The 18,882-nt window shown below is 38.1% G+C and overlaps 1 protein-coding gene across 4 annotated transcripts in view; it reads left to right on the forward strand.

Moving 5' to 3' along the window:
* The window catches only part of RANBP2 (RAN binding protein 2), a 70,173-nt gene that overhangs the window by 48,581 nt on the left and 2,710 nt on the right, over positions 1–18,882 (forward strand). For 2 of the 4 annotated variants that reach the window (XM_015113092.3, XM_077958983.1), the window contains exons 20-27: positions 368–5,519; positions 6,390–6,467; positions 8,874–9,044; positions 9,662–9,754; positions 10,040–10,218; positions 12,965–13,169; positions 14,354–14,455; positions 18,465–18,625. In XM_015113092.3, the coding sequence (XP_014968578.3) occupies positions 368–5,519; positions 6,390–6,467; positions 8,874–9,044; positions 9,662–9,754; positions 10,040–10,218; positions 12,965–13,169; positions 14,354–14,455; positions 18,465–18,625 (6,141 nt within the window). The remainder of the gene's footprint in view (positions 1–367; positions 5,520–6,389; positions 6,468–8,873; positions 9,045–9,661; positions 9,755–10,039; positions 10,219–12,964; positions 13,170–14,353; positions 14,456–18,464; positions 18,626–18,882) is intronic. The other 2 variants (XM_015113094.3, XM_077958984.1) reach the window with 1 other exon arrangement.

An 18,882-nucleotide genomic window follows, 5' to 3' on the forward strand; every position in this document is an offset into this window, starting at 1 on the left:
TTATGACTTTAGTTGTAGATTTTAAGATGCTGTAATTAATTTTCATTATATGCCAAGTATATATGCAAGTATCTTTGTAGCAATGTGGTTTTCTCTTAACCTATTTATGCCTAGTGTTCCATTATTGGAACACTAAGCTTTTGGGAGTTATTTATATCTTACTGCTCAGGGTCATTGCCAAGGTCTGATTTTTCACACAGAAAATTTGCAGCCTCTGGCATAAACGGGTTAATGATGTGTACTACATCCCCTAATGATATCTTCTTCACTTAATATTCATGTTTGAAGTTTGTGAGAATTGGTTTGCATTTAGTTATCTGTAGTTTTGTAGACAATCTACAAAATGTTTTAACTTTCTGTCTTCTAGGGCCCAGTCTATGGCATGAATAGGCTTCCACCCCAACAGCATATTTATGCCTATCCGCAACAGATGCACACACCACCAGTGCAAAGCTCATCTGCTTGTATGTTCTCTCAGGAGATGTATGGTCCTCCTGCATTGCGTTTTGAGTCTCCTGCAACAGGAATTCTATCGCCCAGGGGTGATGATTACTTTAATTACAATGTTCAGCAGACAAGCACAAATCCACCTTTGCCAGAACCAGGATATTTCACAAAACCTCCAATTGCAGCTCATGCTTCAAGATCTGCAGAATCTAAGACTATAGAATTTGGGAAAACTAATTTTGTTCAGCCCATGCCAGGTGAAGGAATAAGGCCATCTTTGCCAACACCAGCACACACAACACAGCCACCTCCTTTTAAATTTAACTCAAATTTCAAATCAAATGATGGTGACTTCACATTTTCCTCACCACAGGTTGTGACACAGCCCCCTCCTGCAGCTTACAGTAACAGTGAAAGCCTTTTAGGTCTCCTGACTTCAGATAAACCCTTGCAAGGAGATGGCTATAGTGGACCCAAACCAGTTCCTGGTGGTCAGACCATTGGGCCTCGAAATACATTCAATTTTGGAAGCAAAAATGTGTCTGGAATTTCGTTTACAGAAAACATGGGGTCAGCTCAGCAAAAGAATTCTGGTTTTCGGCGAAGTGATGATATGTTTACTTTCCGTGGTCCAGGGAAATCAGTATTTGGAACACCCACTTTAGAGACAGCAAACAAGAACCATGAGACAGATGGAGGAAGTGCCCATGGGGATGATGATGATGATGGTCCTCACTTTGAGCCTGTAGTACCTCTTCCTGATAAGATTGAAGTAAAAACTGGTGAGGAAGATGAAGAAGAATTCTTTTGCAACCGTGCGAAATTGTTCCGTTTTGATGTAGAATCCAAAGAATGGAAGGAACGTGGGATTGGCAATGTAAAAATACTGAGGCATAAAACATCTGGTAAAATTCGCCTTCTAATGAGACGAGAGCAAGTGTTGAAAATCTGTGCAAATCATTATATCAGTCCAGATATGAAATTGACACCAAATGCTGGATCAGACAGATCTTTTGTCTGGCATGCCCTTGATTATGCAGATGAGTTGCCAAAACCAGAACAACTTGCTATTAGGTTCAAAACTCCTGAGGAAGCAGCACTTTTTAAGTGCAAGTTTGAAGAAGCCCAGAGCATTTTAAAAGCCCCAGGAACAAATGTAGCCACAGCATCAAATCAGGCTATCAGAATTGTAAAAGAACCCACAAGTCATGATAGCAAGGATATTTGCAAATCTGATGCTGGAAACATGAATTTTGAATTTCAAGTTGGAAAGAAAGAAGGGTCTTGGTGGCATTGTAACAGCTGCTCATTAAAGAATGCTGCAACTGCTAAGAAATGTGTATCATGCCAAAATCTAAACCCAAGCAATAAAGAACTCGTTGGCCCACCATTAGCTGAAACTGTTTTTACTCCTAAAACTGGCCCAGAGAATATTCAAGATCGATTTGCATTGATGACTCCAAAGAAAGAAGGTCACTGGGATTGTAGTATTTGTTTAGTAAGAAATGAACCTACTGTATCTAGGTGCATTGCGTGTCAGAACACAAAATCTGCTAACAAAAGTGGATCTTCATTTGTTCATCAGGCTTCATTTACATTTGGCCAGGGAGATCTTCCTAAACCTGTTAACAGTGACTTCAGATCTGTTTTTTCTACAAAGGAAGGACAGTGGGAGTGCAGTGTATGTTTGGTACAAAATGAGGGGAGCTCTACAAAATGTGCTGCTTGTCTGAATCCGAGAAAACAGAGTCTACCTGCTACTGCTATTCCAACACCTGCCTCTTTTAAGTTTGGTACTTCAGAGACAAGTAAAACTTCAAAAAGTGGATTTGAGGACATGTTTGCTAAGAAGGAAGGACAGTGGGATTGCAGTTCATGCTTAGTGCGAAATGAAGCAAATGCTACAAGATGTGTTGCTTGTCAGAATCCAGATAAACCAAGTCCATCTACTTCTGTTTCAGCTCCTGCCTCTTTTAAGTTTGGTACTTCAGAGACAAGCAAGGCTCCAAAGAGCGGATTTGAGGGAATGTTCACTAAGAAGGAAGGACAATGGGATTGTAGTGTGTGCTTAGTAAGAAATGAAGCCAGTGCCACCAAATGTATTGCGTGTCAGAATCCAGGTAAACAAAATCAAACTGCTTCTGCAATTTCAACACCTGCCTCTTCAGAGACAAGCAAGGCTCCAAAGAGCGGATTTGAGGGAATGTTCACTAAGAAGGAAGGACAATGGGATTGCAGTGTGTGCTTACTAAGAAATGAAGCCAGTGCTACCAAATGTATTGCTTGTCAGAATCCAGGTAAACAAAATCAGACTACTACTGCAATTTCAACACCTGCCTCTTCAGAGACAAGCAAGGCTCCAAAGAGTGGATTTGAGGGAATGTTCACTAAGAAGGAAGGACAGTGGGATTGCAGTATGTGCTTAGTAAGAAATGAAGCCAGTGCTACCAAATGTATTGCTTGTCAGTATCCAAGTAAACAAAATCAAACAACTGCAATTTCAACACCTACCTCTTCGGAGGTAAGCAAGGCTCCAAAGAGTGGATTTGAAGGAATGTTCATCAAGAAAGGACAGTGGGATTGTAGTGTTTGCTGTGTACAAAATGAGAGTTCTTCCTTAACATGTGTGGCTTGTGATGCCTCTAAACCAACTCATAAACCTATTGCAGAAGCTCCTTCAGCTTTCACATTGGGCTCAGAAATGAAGTTGCATGACTCTTCTGGAAGTCAGGTGGGAACAGGATTTAAAAGTAATTTCTCAGAAAAAGCTTTTAAGTTTGGCAATACAGAGCAAGGATTCAAATTTGGGCATGTGGATCAAGAAAATTCACCTTCATTTATGTTTCAGGGTTCTTCTAATACAGAATTTAAGTCAACCAAAGAAGGATTTTCCATCCCTGTGTCTGCTGATGGATTTAAATTTGGCATTTCGGAACCAGGGAATCAAGAAAAGAAAAGTGAAAAGCCTCTTGAAAATGATTCTGGCTTCCAGGCTCAGGATATTAGTAGCCAGAAGAATGGTAGTGGTGTGATTTTTGGTCAAACAAGTAGCACTTTTACATTTGCAGATCTTGCAAAATCAACCTCAGGAGAAGGATTTCAGTTTGGCAAAAAAGACCCCAATTTCAAGGGATTTTCAGGTGCTGGAGAAAAATTATTCTCATCACAATGTGGTAAAATGGCCGATAAAGCAAACACTTCTGGTGACTTTGAGAAAGATGATGATGCCTATAAGACTGAGGACAGTGATGACATCCATTTTGAACCAGTAGTTCAAATGCCTGAAAAAGTAGAACTTGTAACAGGAGAAGAAGATGAAAAAGTTTTGTATTCACAGCGGGTAAAACTATTTAGGTTTGATGCTGAGATAAGTCAGTGGAAAGAAAGGGGCTTGGGGAACTTAAAAATTCTCAAAAATGAGGTCAATGGCAAACTAAGAATGCTGATGCGAAGAGAACAAGTACTAAAAGTGTGTGCTAATCATTGGATAACGACTACGATGAATCTGAAGCCTCTCTCTGGATCAGACAGAGCATGGATGTGGTTAGCCAGTGATTTCTCTGATGGTGATGCCAAACTAGAGCAGTTGGCAGCAAAATTTAAAACACCAGAGCTGGCTGAAGAATTCAAGCAGAAGTTTGAGGAATGCCAGCGGCTTCTGTTAGACATACCACTTCAAACTCCCCATAAACTTGTAGATACTGGCAGAGCTGCCAAGTTAATACAGAGAGCTGAAGAAATGAAGAGTGGACTGAAAGATTTCAAGACATTTTTGACAAATGATCAAACAAAAGTCACTGAAGAAGAGAATAAGAATTCAGGTACAGGTTCTGCCAGTGCCTCAGACACAACAATAAAACCCAATCCCGAAAACACTGGGCCCACATTAGAATGGGATAACTATGATTTAAGGGAAGATGCTTTGGATGATAGTGTTAGTAGTAGCTCAGTACATGCTTCTCCATTGGCAAGTAGCCCTGTGAGAAAAAATCTTTTCCGCTTTGGTGAGTCAACAACAGGATTTAACTTCAGTTTTAAATCTGCTTTGAGTCCATCTAAGTCTCCTGCCAAGTTGAATCAGAGTGGGACATCAGTTGGCACTGATGAAGAATCTGATGTTACTCAAGAAGAAGAGAGAGATGGACAGTACTTTGAACCTGTTGTTCCTTTACCTGATCTAGTTGAAGTATCCAGTGGTGAGGAAAATGAACAAGTTGTTTTTAGTCACAGGGCAAAACTCTACAGATACGATAAAGATGTTGGTCAGTGGAAAGAAAGGGGCATTGGTGATATAAAGATTTTACAGAATTATGATAATAAGCAAGTTCGTATAGTGATGAGAAGAGACCAAGTATTAAAACTTTGTGCCAATCACAGAATAACTCCAGACATGACTTTGCAAAATATGAAAGGGACAGAAAGAGTATGGGTGTGGACTGCATGTGATTTTGCAGATGGAGAAAGAAAAGTAGAGCATTTAGCTGTTCGTTTTAAACTACAGGATGTTGCAGACTCATTTAAGAAAATTTTTGATGAAGCAAAAACAGCCCAGGAAAAAGATTCTTTGATAACACCTCATGTTTCTCGGTCAGGCACTCCCAGAGAGTCACCATGTGGCAAAATTGCTGTAGCTGTATTAGAAGAGACCACAAGAGAGAGGACAGATGTTATTCAGGGTGATGATGTAGCAGATGCAACTTCAGAAGTTGAAGTGTCTAGCACATCTGAAACAACAACAAAAGCAGTGGTTTCTCCTCCAAAGTTTGTATTTGGTTCAGAGTCTGTTAAAAGCATTTTTAGTAGTGAAAAATCAAAACCATTTGCATTTGGCAACAGTTCAGCCACTGGGTCTTTGTTTGGATTTAGTTTTAATGCACCTTTGAAAAGTAACAATAGCGAAACTAGTTCAGTAGCCCAGAGTGGATCTGAAAGCAAAGTGGAACCTAACAAATGTGAACTGTCAAAGAACTCTGATACCGAACAGTCTTCAGATAGCAAAGTCAAAAATCTCTTTGCTTCCTTTCCAACGGAAGAATCTTCAATCAATTACACATTTAAAACACCAGAAAAGGGTAAGTACTTTGTTGTTAAAGTTAAGCACAATTTTTCTTTTAATGTTTAACTTGATGCACTCTTTGTAGAATACTAATGTTGGGATATAAACGATGCTTTGTGAACACCCCCAAAATATTTGAGCAATATATTTTTCTCCCTTAATAAGTTCACGGTGAGGTTTCAAAGAGCAACAGAACTTAGTTTAAGACATTTCAGTAACTGGAAGATACTTCTTTCATGCTAGGGCAGAGCAAAAGAACTCAGTACAGTGTACGGACTCATGCTTGAATCATGCGCGTTAACGAGTCTTTTTTTAAAAAAAAGTTTTCATTTTCATTTGTTCAGTTTGTCACTCAGAAAACATGATACTGAGGCCGGGCACAGTGGCTCATGCCTAGAATCCCAGCACTTTCGGAGGTTGAAGTAGGCAGATCGCTTAAGCTCAGGAGTTCGAGACCAGCCTGGCCAACATGGTGAAACCCTGTTTCTACTGAAAATACAAAAATTAGCCGGGCATGGTGGTGCGTGCCTAGAATTAGCAGCTACTCAGGAGATTGAGGCAGGAGGATCACTTGACACAGGAGATGGAGGTAGCAGTGAGCTGAAATCATGCCACTGCACTCCAGCCTGGCTGGGTGACAGAGTGAGACTTTGTCTCCAAAAAAAAAAAAAAAAGAACATGATACTGAGATGTTCTCATTTTATATGTTGTATGTTAGTCTTGCTCATTTATTAAATGAGCAAAGAATGAAACTACAGGGGTAAATGAATATATAAGACAATCAGATTGGTGGTATAAATTGAGGGATTCTGGCTTTTTATGTTTTAAAAGCATATTCATTTTGTTTCCCAAAATGTTAAAAAATGAAATATTCTTCATTTTCTAGGATTTAATTTTAGCCTTTTTAAATCTAATCCCATGGCCTTTTGGACTAGCACCCCTTCCTCACAGCCTGAGAACAAAGGTATAGAACTAGCATTCTCAGTATGAGATAACAGCAGTTTTTAGCAGCTGGTAGCCCTTAGCAAAGTATTAATAACTGTGGCTGTATGAAATTAAGTACTTAACACTACAACATGCATGTTAAAGAATGCCAGTTTAAGCAAAGCACCTTTTGACTGGTGGCATGACATCCTTTATTTTTGGTTTGTTTTTTAAAATATACTGGGATGCTGATTTGTAATGTACTTCATTACTCTGTTATTTCAAGTCTGCTCAATGAAGACCTATGTTTTATCTAATGTTTATCTTTAGCCACTAACGTCTGCCAGTATTCAAATGTATTGGCAACGGCATGTATACAATATGGAAGAGTGTCCCTGTAGGGCTGTTCTTTTGTGCACGGTTTAGAAAAATGTTGTATTTGAAAATGGACCCCATTTTTAACAGCCAGCATTCTACAGCTTGTGTATTATATATGTTGCACAGATCATTTTTAGAAGTGTGGCTGCTAGAGTGGAACAAGAAGTGGGATCTGTTGAAGGCCTTCTAGAAAGTTTAGGGAAGTGAAATCTCACCATTAGTGACCAGTAACACATCTTAGCCATGCCAAACAAGTACAATGATAAAGTAACAATCTCTGATTTTTTTTAAGTATACCAGTTTTATTACTGGCTAAGGTAGCTCTTAATCTTTTATTTTTAAAGATACAGTCTTTGAGAAATATGAAAAGTGAACTTAAAAGTGGATGTATACTAGCATACAGTTTCGAAAGTGGATGTATACTTGCATACAGTTTCTGTGAGCTCTAGGTTAGGAATCCCTGACCTAAGAACGAATGTGTCTATACACTACTGTAGAACAAAGAGCCTTATTCTGTTTTGAATCTGATAATGTCATTGTCCCAAGGCACCTTAGAAATGAAGACTTTAGACATGAGTAAACTGAGGCCAAGAGAGGCTATCTCATTTACCCAAGGTGTCTTGACTGAGTAATAGTAGAACTGGAACAAGAACCTTTATCTTACGGTGTACTGTTATTTCTCCTAGCTAGGTAATGATACTAAGTTTTTGTTTATAATGTAGGAGAAGGACAAATTTAACATTGTGAAAGGAAGGGCGCTGGTTCTCCAGAGCAGTGTCATCCAATAGAAATAAAGTATAACCTGTGTATGTAATTTAAAATTGTCATTTGGTGCAGGCTTGTGCCTATAATCCCAGCTACTTGGGAGGCTGAGGCAGAGGGATCACTTGAGCCCACAAGTTCCAGGCTTCAGTAAACTATGATCACATCACTACACTCCAGCTCTGGGTGACAAAGCAAGACCACATCTCAAATAAATTAAATAAATAAATTTTCTAGTAGCCATATTAAAAAGAATAAAAAGAAACAGTTAAAAAGGGAAACAGATGAAAGTAATTTTATTGATATATTTGATTTCACTCATGATATCCAAAATATCATTTTAACTTCTAATTAACATAAAAATTGATATTTTACATTATTGTTTTTCACCAAGTCTTCAAAATCCAGTGTGTGTGTTTACACTTAGTATTAGCATGTCTTGATTTGGACTAGCCACCTTGTAAGGTTTTAATAGAATGTTGCTAGGCTACCATATTGGACAGCATAGCTCTCAGAATGTTTCCCTGTCACCAGTTGGTATACATGGCATGCTTCTTGACTGGCTTACTTTATTAAACTCCTTTAGCCAGAAATTCTTCTTTACATTAATAGATCAGAACAGGTTGCATATAGAAGTTTTTTCTCTCTCTAATTTTTTGCCCTTTGCATTGATGGTGGCTGGAGATGGGTGGTTTTCAGCCATATGAATCATCTTAGATTTTATAGTGTTAGTTACCCATAGAGTAACAGTTTTTATTTAATTTTATCTAGTATCATGCTTGGAATGTAGACAAAGTAGATGCAACTCTAATCACCTTCCATTCTTGGCAATTGTTAACTCTCCTTACAGGAACTAATCACAGTTGGCTTTGGATTAGTTTCATATGTCTACTAATACTTGCTTATGTTTTCTTTAAGATTTTTTTAGTTGCTGCAAATGCATGGATATTTTCATAAACCTACTGTATGCTAAGTATAGTTAGGCAACACTTTCAAATTTTTAACCTTTTTAAATTCTAGAAATCAGTAGTAATTCTTTTCAATAACTATTAAGTAAACACAAGACTTTTGTTTTCTTTGGTTTTAAATAGATTCTATGTTCACTAAGGGTTTTTGGTAGAACACTAAATCAGGATGCTAATTCTAATTCATGATTATCGTACATCTCTGCATCAAAGTATATGTATTTTTTATCAGTATGCTGTTTTAACCTGCAGACAAGTTCTATGGTTTTTATTTTCAGTTAGAGTATTAATGTCAATACTTAATACCTTACCTTTGTCAATTTTTTTGACTGGTGTTACAGCAAAAGAGAAGAAAAAACCTGAGGATTCTCCCTCAGATGATGATGTTCTCATTGTATATGAACTAACTCCAACCGCTGAGCAGAAAGCCCTTGCAACCAAACTGAAACTTCCTCCAACTTTCTTCTGCTACAAGAATAGACCAGATTATGTTAGTGAAGAAGAGGAGGATGGTAAAACTTTTGTTATTTCAAAAACACTGTGTTCCTGCTAATCTTAGTAAAATTGGGAGTGTGGTGTAATTATTTTAAGCCTGCCTCTTAGAACTTATCACTAATATCCTTGCAGGTATATTCACCCTAAATGTATGTGTAAGTGGTCAATGGATATAAGGATCAAAAGGACTGTGATCATTGAGCAAGCATTTTTTGGATGGCTAATGTGCCAGGCACATGTTTTGAGGGGATTTAAAATAATCATAATTTTTCTGGAGTCTTAAAGATGTGGAAGAGAGATAAGGCAGACAAGGTTCCAATGGAAAACTTTGTATGCCATTTTTTAAGCTAAGCAGTTAAATAAAAGTCTCAATAGAATCAGTTGGACAGTGGTATACAGTATTGGATTATGGGACAAGGAGATTGGAAGATGAGTTAAAATGAGAGCAGCTCAAACAAGATGAGAGGCTGAGCTAAAGCTCTAGCAGTAAGAGAGGTATTAAGGATATAAAATTGGCAAAATTGACTGCAATTCAAATGGGGAGAGGGAGAAAGGGTGAAGTTGGAGATAGTCCCTAAGCAAGGAAAACCCCCCAAAATTAACTAGAAATTCTTTTAATCAATTGTATTTTAAGATGAAGATTTCGAAACAGCTGTCAAGAAACTTAATGGAAAACTGTATCTGGATGGCTCAGAAAAATGTAGACCCTTGGAAGAAAATACAGCAGGTATGTTAAATGTAAAGGACATTTATACTGCTTTTAACAAGTCTTCTATTTAGAAGGAATAACCTAGTCTGGTAATTTCTATAATTATCAATTTTACTATGCCCATGGTGATTTAAAATACTTTAACATTAGGTGAAAAATATTCTTTTCTGGGTGGTCCTTGTTTTTCATTAGCATGTACAGGTCTTGTTACCTGGGTCTGTAGATTATATTGATGACTACCATTGTTGTAGAGAAGTTGGGCTTCATCTAATTTCGTTTGCTTGTGTTGTACTGATTTTTCAGATAATGAGAAAGAATGCATTATTGTTTGGGAAAAGAAACCAACAGTTGAAGAGAAGGCAAAAGCAGATACGTTAAAACTTCCACCTACATTTTTTTGTGGAGTCTGTAGTGATACTGATGAAGACAATGGAAATGGGGAAGACTTTCAATCAGAGCTTCAAAAAGTTCAGGAAGCTCAAGTAAGAATATCTCTAATAAATTTTCCTTTTAGTTCCATTGCTTTTGTTGATGCGGTAAACTTTAGAATGTTCTCATTTGTTTATTTTTGAGACAGAATTTCACTCTTGTTGCCCAGGCTGGAGTGCAATGGCATGCTCGTGGCTCACTGCAGCCTCTACCTCCCAGGTTCAAGTGAATCTCCTGCCTCAGCCTCACGAGTAGTTGTGGTGGCATCCTGCCTGGCTAATTTTTGTATTTTTAGTAGAGACGGGGTTTCACCATGTTGGGCAGGCTGGTCTCGAACTCCAGACCTCAGGTGATCCACCCGCCTGGGCCTCCCAAAGTGCTGAGATTATAGGTGTGAGCCACTGCGCCTGACCTAGAATGTTCTTACCAAATAGTAATAATGGGTTGTGGCTACTAAATGGGTTGAGGGGTCTAGACTAAATCAGCTATGGCCAGGAAATAAGGAATTTTAATTTTGTTCTACACAAGAGCTATATGCCAAAAGCCACAAAACACTGATGAAATAAAAAATCTAAATTAATGGAAAGGTATACTGTTCCTGGATTGGAAAACTCAAAATAACTAGAATATCAGTTTTCCAAAATTAATCTATAGATTTAATACAATACCAGTCAAAACCCCTCCAGGAATTTTTTTTTTTTTTTGGGTGAGATGGAGTCTCGCTCTGTCGCCAAGATGGAGTGCAGTGGGGCAATCTCTGCTCACCTCAACCTCTGCCTCCCAGGTTCAAGTGATTCTCCTGCCTCAGCCTCCTGAGCAGCTGGGACTATAGGAACGCGCCACCATGCCCAGCTAATTTTTGTATTTTTTAAGTAGAGACAGGGTTTCACCATGTTGACCAGGATGGTCTTGATCTCTTGACCTTGTGATCCACCCGCCTCGGCCTCCCAAAGTGCTGGGATTACAGGTGTGAGCCACCGTGCCCAGCCAAGAATTCTTTATGGATATACATAAGTGAATTCTAAAATTTCTATGGAAAGAAAAGCTTATACATTTGTTACAGTTGATGAATCTACACTGACACATCATCACCTAACGTTTTTACCTTTTTGTCAAAAATTTTAACTATTGATACAATCGTGATTCTTTTTATTAAATCTGTGAATGACATTGCTTTTCAAATGTTCAGAAAATTAACTTTGCATTCCAGGGTAAACTTCACTTGGTCAGGGTATAATTTTGATATGTGGTTGCGTTCAATTTGCATAAATCTTGTTATAAATTTTTGGGTTTATATTTATCAGGATACTTGTAGTTTTCTGAAACTGTCTTTGTTTTCCATGTAAGAGTAATGCTGGTTGGGCTCAGTGATATGTGTGTGTGTAGTCCCAGCTATTTGGGAGGCTGAGGAGTAGGAGGATTGCTCGGGAGTCCAGGAGTTCCAGGCTGCAGTGCGCTGAGATGGTGCCTGTGTATAGCCACTGCTCTCCAGCCTGGACAACAACATAGTGAAACCACCTCTTAAAAACATGGTAATACTGGTGTCATAAAATGAATTGAGAAGCATTTTCTGTATTGCTGTCTTATGGAAGAGAGTGTGTTGACTTGGTGCCATTTTCCCTTTAAATGTTGAGCTGTTTTCACCAATGAAACCATGGCTGGAGTTTTCTTAAGTTTTAAAAAATACTATTTATTTCTCTTCTTTATTATTTCCTTCTTTCCTTCTTGCCTCGGGTTTATTTTGCTCTTTTGTCTAGTCTCTTTTCTTTTTTCTTTTTTTTGCTTTTGAGACAGAGTCTTGCTCTGTCTCCCATGCTGGAGTGCAGTGGCATGATCTCAGTTCACTGCAACCTCCACTTCCTGGGTTCAAGCAATTCTCGTGTCTCAGCCACCTGAGTAGCTGGGATTATAGGCGTGGCTAATTTTTGTATTTTTAGTAGAGACGGGGTTTCACCATGTTGGTCAGGCTGATCTCGAACTCCTGACTTCAAATGATCCTCCTGCCCTGGCCTCCCGAAGTGCTGGGATTACAGGCGTGAGCCCCTGTGCCTGGCCTAGTTTCTTAATTTAAAAAAAGCTTAAATTACGAATTTAAGATCATTCTTTATTTCTAGTATAAGTATTTAATACTATAAGTTTCCTTCTAAGCACTTCCTATCTGCAACTGGCCAAGTTTTAATATGTGGTATTTTCTCTTTCATGCAGTTCGAAATATTTTCTTATTTTCCTTGAGTCATTCTTTGTGATCTGTACATTAGATGCTACTGTGCCATTTCCAAATATTTGGTGATTTTCCTTCCGTATATCTTTCTCTTACTGATTTCTAGTTTAATTCCTTTATGGTTTATGAAAACATTTTGAATAATTTCAATTCTCATAAATGTTGTGAGGTCTGTCTTGGTGAATGTCTCATGTGTACTTGAGAAGAAAGTAGAGTCTCTTGTTTTGTTGACATTGTGCCATTGGCAGTTCCAGTTTTTTCTGGCTGCTGTAGCACCCAGGCTGGGTTATAGGAGTGGCAGAAAAACTCCACGTGGATCTTAACCTCCAGATTATCTCTCTGGTCCCAAGATCCTTTTTCTTCCTGTTTTTATCCACCTTTCCAAGGCTTCTTAGAGGTGCTCTGTATGTTTCAGTCTAGGCATCTAGTTGTAGGTTTTGGGGAGAGATAGGGTGAAGTGTGTTTATTCTGTCTTCTCCAGAAGCCCAAGTTCTCAGTTCCCTTTGAAATAGATTATATAGCCATTTTTGTAATTTAGCATTTAAGTGGCATAGTGTTTTGTGACTTCCTCTTTGCAGAAATCTCAGACAGAAGAAATAACTAGCACAACTGACAGTGTATATCCAGTTGGGACTGAAGTGATGGTACCTTCTTTCTGTAAATCTGAAGAACCTGATTCTACTACCAAATCCATTAGTTCACCATCTGTTTCCTGTGAAACTGTGGACAAACCTGTAGATTTGTCAACTAGAAAGGAACTTGATACAGATTCTACAAGCCAAGGTAAAACTTGATATATGTGTATCATGTATTACATAAGGGACACCTTATTTATATTTGAGAAGATAGACTTTTAAAGGCAGATCCTGAAAACTCCCTTTAAAACAAATTTTGATGTGTATATAAAGGGGCATCTTAGTAGTAGTAGTAATAATCATCAGAAAAATTGTATTGTCTTGCCAACAAATATGTTTTTATTGATAGAGTTGTGGTTATTAGGGAATACAAAGCATTATGACTCTGACCTATTTTCCTAAGTTTAAAAGACAAGAGTGTTGTTACATGTAATTTCCTTTGTGATAGCGTTTTCATTTAAATATTGTTTGAATTATATTATCACTCAAGCATATTCAAAGTGTTTTAATTATGAAGAAATTGTAGAAATATAATAGGGATTTAAGAAAGTTTTATGGTACTATTTAATGTTTCTTTAATAGTTTCAAAGCTTGCTAAATTAATCAGTTACAGTAACATATTTGGTATTGCTGTCTCTCTTTCATTTCGATTTCGGGGATGGAAGTGGGAAGTTTAAGTTGTATTGCTTTGTGTATATTACCTACTTTTAAAAAAAGAAATAGCCTTCAGTGTCACAAATACTACATTTATAGGCATTTGAGAGTCTTAATGTGCTAAAAGAAGAAGATGACTTCATACCTAAAGCCTCATATATTTTCATATGAGGAAAATAAGGCATGGGGCTTTCAGAGATCATGCAGCTTCACATCAGCAGAATTAAGAGAAGACCCCAAAAGTCCTTATGACAAAGTGTAAATGAGACATTTGGTTTTTATGAGCTTATAGTACAGAACACAAAAAGTTTTTATACAGATGTTTCCTAAAACCCTGCCTTTGACTGAATGCTTGCTTTGGAGTATAGTAGGCTCCATAGAGCAGAAACGGTAGTTTATTATCTGGTGTAATATAGATAGCGCTACATCTCATTTATAAAAAATAAGTTTTGGCATGCATTTGCATCTGGTGTAGTATTGTAGTATTCTTTGTGAATAGCACCTGTAAAATTAGTAATACTGAAGCAGCTCAGAATTGGATGTATTTTGTAACTTGTCAGAATTGAAATAACTCCCTTCATCCCAGAGTATACAAGGCTCTACTGTTCTCTCTAGGTCCTGGGTAAAGCTTTGATATTCAGCACAAATGAAATAGTAAATTGTTTTTTCTTTTGCCAGGGGAAAGCAAAATAGTTTCATTTGGATTTGGAAGTAGCACAGGGCTCTCATTTGCAGACTTGGCTTCCAGTAATTCTGGAGATTTTGCTTTTGGTTCTAAAGGTAAGATGAAGAGGAGAGACTTTTAATGACATTGCTGCAGAATCAAGCACAACTGAAAAACTAGTTTTTTGTTGCAGTATGTAACTAAATTAGAAGTTTCTTCCCTTACCCCCCAGTTTGTTTAGTGTTTTAATAATGAAGGGCTTCTACACTTTATTATTATTTGACATCAACATAATCATAAGAATTTTCTCTAAATTTTATGTAAGCCATGCTGATAGTCCTCCCCATTCTGAAATGCAGAACCATTTTCGAGCTTTGGAATGACTCTGACTTTGGTCATTATTCTTTTAACTATACTTTCAGATTTGATTTGTTAATATTTCAGGATTTGTGAGTTTATTACTTTTTAAGGGTATGATTTTGTAGTTTTCTGTACTATCTTTGGATTTCAGTATTAGGGTTGTGCTAATTTATTGTGCTAAGTTTATAATTGGTGAGCTTGCCCATCTTCTTTAGTGGAGTTTCTATTTTTAATCCATTTTGGTAACATTTCTAGAAAATAATCCATTTCCCTGATTGTATCGGGTTTACCAGTAAAGACCATTCATTGTATTTTCTCATTCTTGTAATATCTTTCACATTGTTCTTTATAGCACCACTTAAATAGTTGTAGTACAAGGTGTTTGATTTATGGAATACATTTTATTGAGGATATATGCTTAAATGATTAATGCAGTTCAGAATTCTGTTCTTTCCTCCTCCATATTTGCACTTTTTTCACAGCTCCTGCCACCTGTAGAAACACATAAAACTTTTAGAAATTACCTTCAGATGTGATGTTATGTTGGAATTCGTGGGCTTCACTGATGTTATTTATTTTTGTTTTAATTTATTAAATAGCCTGAAATCAAAGGGTAGTGTGTCAGCAAATAAGCAATATAGTAGGTACACTTACACAAAAAAATCCCAAATAAAAATAGATAGGCTCCTTGTTAATCAGTGTAGCCTTTTTGAAGTATTATGTCAATATTGGACACTAAAGTGTAAAGTAGAAAATACTCACATATCAGGAGGAAAACCATGCCTAAATAAGCCTTATGCATTGACATTCACTTCTCACTACCACTTGTCATTTTTAGTGAGATTATTCACCAAGCTCTTGTGTATTGAACGCTTTAGTTAGTTTAGATTGTGCTTGTTAAAAATAGTATTTGAAACTGTAAATGCCCTGCAGTCAGTTTTGTTTGTATCCATAGGTTTTCATAGGGAATCTTTATATTTTTGTTAATTTCCAGATAATTTAGAGATTCAATCTTATTTTCTCTAATGTCTCAAAGCTTGCTGAATTAATTATTCACTTACAGTAACATCACTGTAGACCCCCTTATGACCTGTGAGACCCAGATACTGATATATTATAACATATTTTTACAAATGGTTGATTCTAATGTATTCCCAGGGTAGAGAACCACTATTTTGAAAGAATTTTGAATTCTTCTGCCACATGTCCCTTGGGGTTATTTTTTAAATTTTTGCTTTCAACAAAAAAGTTGCTGAACAATTTTGTGTTTTTTTGTTTTTGAGACAGGATTTCACTCTGTTGCCCAGGCTGGAGTGCAGTGGCATGAACACAGCTCACTGCTGCCTTGACCTCCTGGGCCCTTCAGCAATCCTTTCACCTCAGCCTGCCAAGTAGCGGGGACCACAGGTGTGTACCACCATGCCTAGCTAATTTTTGCATTTTTTGTAGAGACAGAGGTCTCACTATGTTGCCCAGGCTGGTCTCAAACTCCTGGGCTCAAGCAGTCCTCCCACCTTGGCCCTGCAAAGTGCTGGGATTGTAGGCATGAGCCACTGCACCTGGCCCTGAACAGTTATTTTTGAGCCCCTAAGTTGGTATCTCATCCAGATCAGTGGTTACTGGTCTCAGGAAGTCCCCATGCAACCTGTGATTTTTGTTCTCGGATCATTCCTTTGCAATACAATTGTTTTATGTCCTTAAGAATTTTTGTCTTTGTCTCTTTTTTTTTTTTTTTTTGAGACGATCACTCTGTTACCCAGGCTGGAGTGCAGTGGCGCAGATCTCAGCTTACTGCAACCTCTGCTTGCTAGGATGAAGTGATTCTCCTGCCTCAGCCTCCTGAGTAGCTGGGATTATAGGTGTGTGCTGCAACACCCCGCTAATTCTTTTAGTATTTTTAGTAGAGATGGGGTTTCGCCATGTTGGCCAGGTTCATCTCGAACTCCTGACCTCAAGTGATCAGCCCGCCTCGGCCTCCTGAAGTGCTGGGATTACAGGTGTTGAGCCACCACACCTGGCTCTCCCTCTCTCCTCTTTAAAAACGTTTTTTTTCCCCTCCATTAAATCCTTCTTAAAGAGAGTTTTTTATTGTGTTCTTTAAGATACTGAGTTATGGACCCTGTGACATTTTTTCTTTCTTATGAGTTTTTAGCAGAAGGTGTAGGGTTCTTTAAGACAGTGATTCAGCAAGTGATGAAAAGTTGAGAGGTGTTTCTTTCCTCTAAGATAGTGGGGACTTGGTCATCTAAATTGAGGTGTGGGATGGAGAAGTTTCTAGTTCTCACCTTTTTGCAGGTATGCAAGAGAGAGACCATCATTGTTCCCCCACACAGAAGTAGAATGTTTAACAGTCTAATACCCTTTGGGCAGTTGAAGTCAGTGAGGTTCTCCCAAGGCTGCTATCCACCAGCCCAGCCAAGAAATCTACATTCCAGCACTAGCTTCTTCAGGAAGAAGTAGAGATGCAGAAATTATAAACATGTTTAGGCTATTGTGGCTAATTTGGAAGTAGCAGGTTTGGCCTGCTGAGCTAAGTTTACAAAATTTCAAGGTGAATACTTGAAATTTTAGAAGTAGATAAAGAACTTAACTTCTTTACTGGAAGTCCTTGTGTAGTTTAGTATTATGAAGTTTATCCAAGGCAGTGACAGTGTTATCTTTGTATCTCTAAGCATAAACAATAACAAATGTATTCTGTACTCCCAGTATGAAGTTTTTTTTTTTTTTTTTGGTGACAGTCTTGCTCTGTCACCCAGGCTGGAATACAATGGCATGATCTCTGCTCATTGCAACCTCTGCCACCAAAGTTCAAGTGATTCTCCTGCCTTAGCCTCCTGAGTAGCTGGGATTACAGGCACCCGCCACCACGCCCGGCTAATTTTTTTTTTTGTAAGACAGAGTCTTGCTGTTGCCCAGGCTGGAGTGCAGTGGGGCGATATTGGATCACTGCAACCTCTGCCTCTCAAGTTCAAGCGATTCTTCTGCCCCAGCCCTCCTGAGTAGCTGGGATTACAGTCACCCATAACCACACACCGCTAACTTTTTTTTTTTTTTTTTTAAGACAGAATCTTGCTCTGTTGCCTAGGCTGGACTGCAGTGGGGCGATCTCGGCTCACTGCAACCTCCACCTCTCAGGTTCAAGCGATTCTTCTGCTTCAGCCTCCCAAGTAGCTAGGACCACAGGCGCATACCACCACGCCTGGCTTTTTTTTTTTTTTTTTGAGACGGAGCTTCCCTCTTACTGCCCAGGCTAGAGTACAGTGGTGCCATCTCGGCTTACTGCAACCTCTGCGTCCTGGGTTCAAGTGATTCTCCTGCCTTAGCCTCCTGAGTAGCTGGGATTACAGGCATGTGCCACCATGCCCAGCTAATTTTGTATTTTTAGTAGAGATGGGGTTTCTCCATGTTGGTCAGATTGGTTTCGAACTCCTGACTTCAGGCGATCCGCTCACCTTCGCCTCCCAAAGTGCTGGGATTACAGGCATGAGCCACTGCGCCCGGCCTAATTTTTGTATTATTAGAAGAGATAGGGTTTCACCATGTTGGCTATGGTTTGGTCTGGAACCCCTGACCTCAGATGACCTTGGCCTCCCAAAGTGCTGGGATTACAGGTGTGAGGAATTTACTAGAATAATATAGTTTTAAACATTTAAAATTGATGTACATATTACATCATCGGGAATTAGAAGGATTGATAAAATAAGAGGGGGATGAAAAATGTAAAAAATAGATACCAGTGTTTAAATATCTTGATTTATTCATCAGATAAAAATTTCCAATGGGCAAATACTGGAGCGGCTGTGTTTGGAACACAGTCAGTTGGAACCCAGTCAATTGGTAAAGTTGGTGAAGATGAAGATGGTAGTGATGAAGAAGTAGTTCATAATGAAGATATCCATTTTGAACCAATAGTGTCACTACCAGAGGTAAATGTTAAGGGATTAAACTTTTACTAATAACTTATTTTTCATTTTTAAGTTTAAAACTTACCCTGGCTTGATCTGTCAGGGTATCATTGTTTGCATTTAAGAATGTTTACAGTTTGAAATGGAAGCTCTATTTATTAGATGTCTAGCCTTTAAGTATAAATTATCTTTTTGCAGTTTTTACATAAATATTGGTTTATAAATTCTATATGTAATTGTTGGGAAGAAATAATTTTTTCGTATGTTTCTAGAATATC

The sequence above is a fragment of the Macaca mulatta genome, chromosome 13 (assembly GCF_049350105.2).
Source record: "Macaca mulatta isolate MMU2019108-1 chromosome 13, T2T-MMU8v2.0, whole genome shotgun sequence".
Classification (NCBI taxonomy): domain Eukaryota; kingdom Metazoa; phylum Chordata; class Mammalia; order Primates; family Cercopithecidae; genus Macaca; species Macaca mulatta.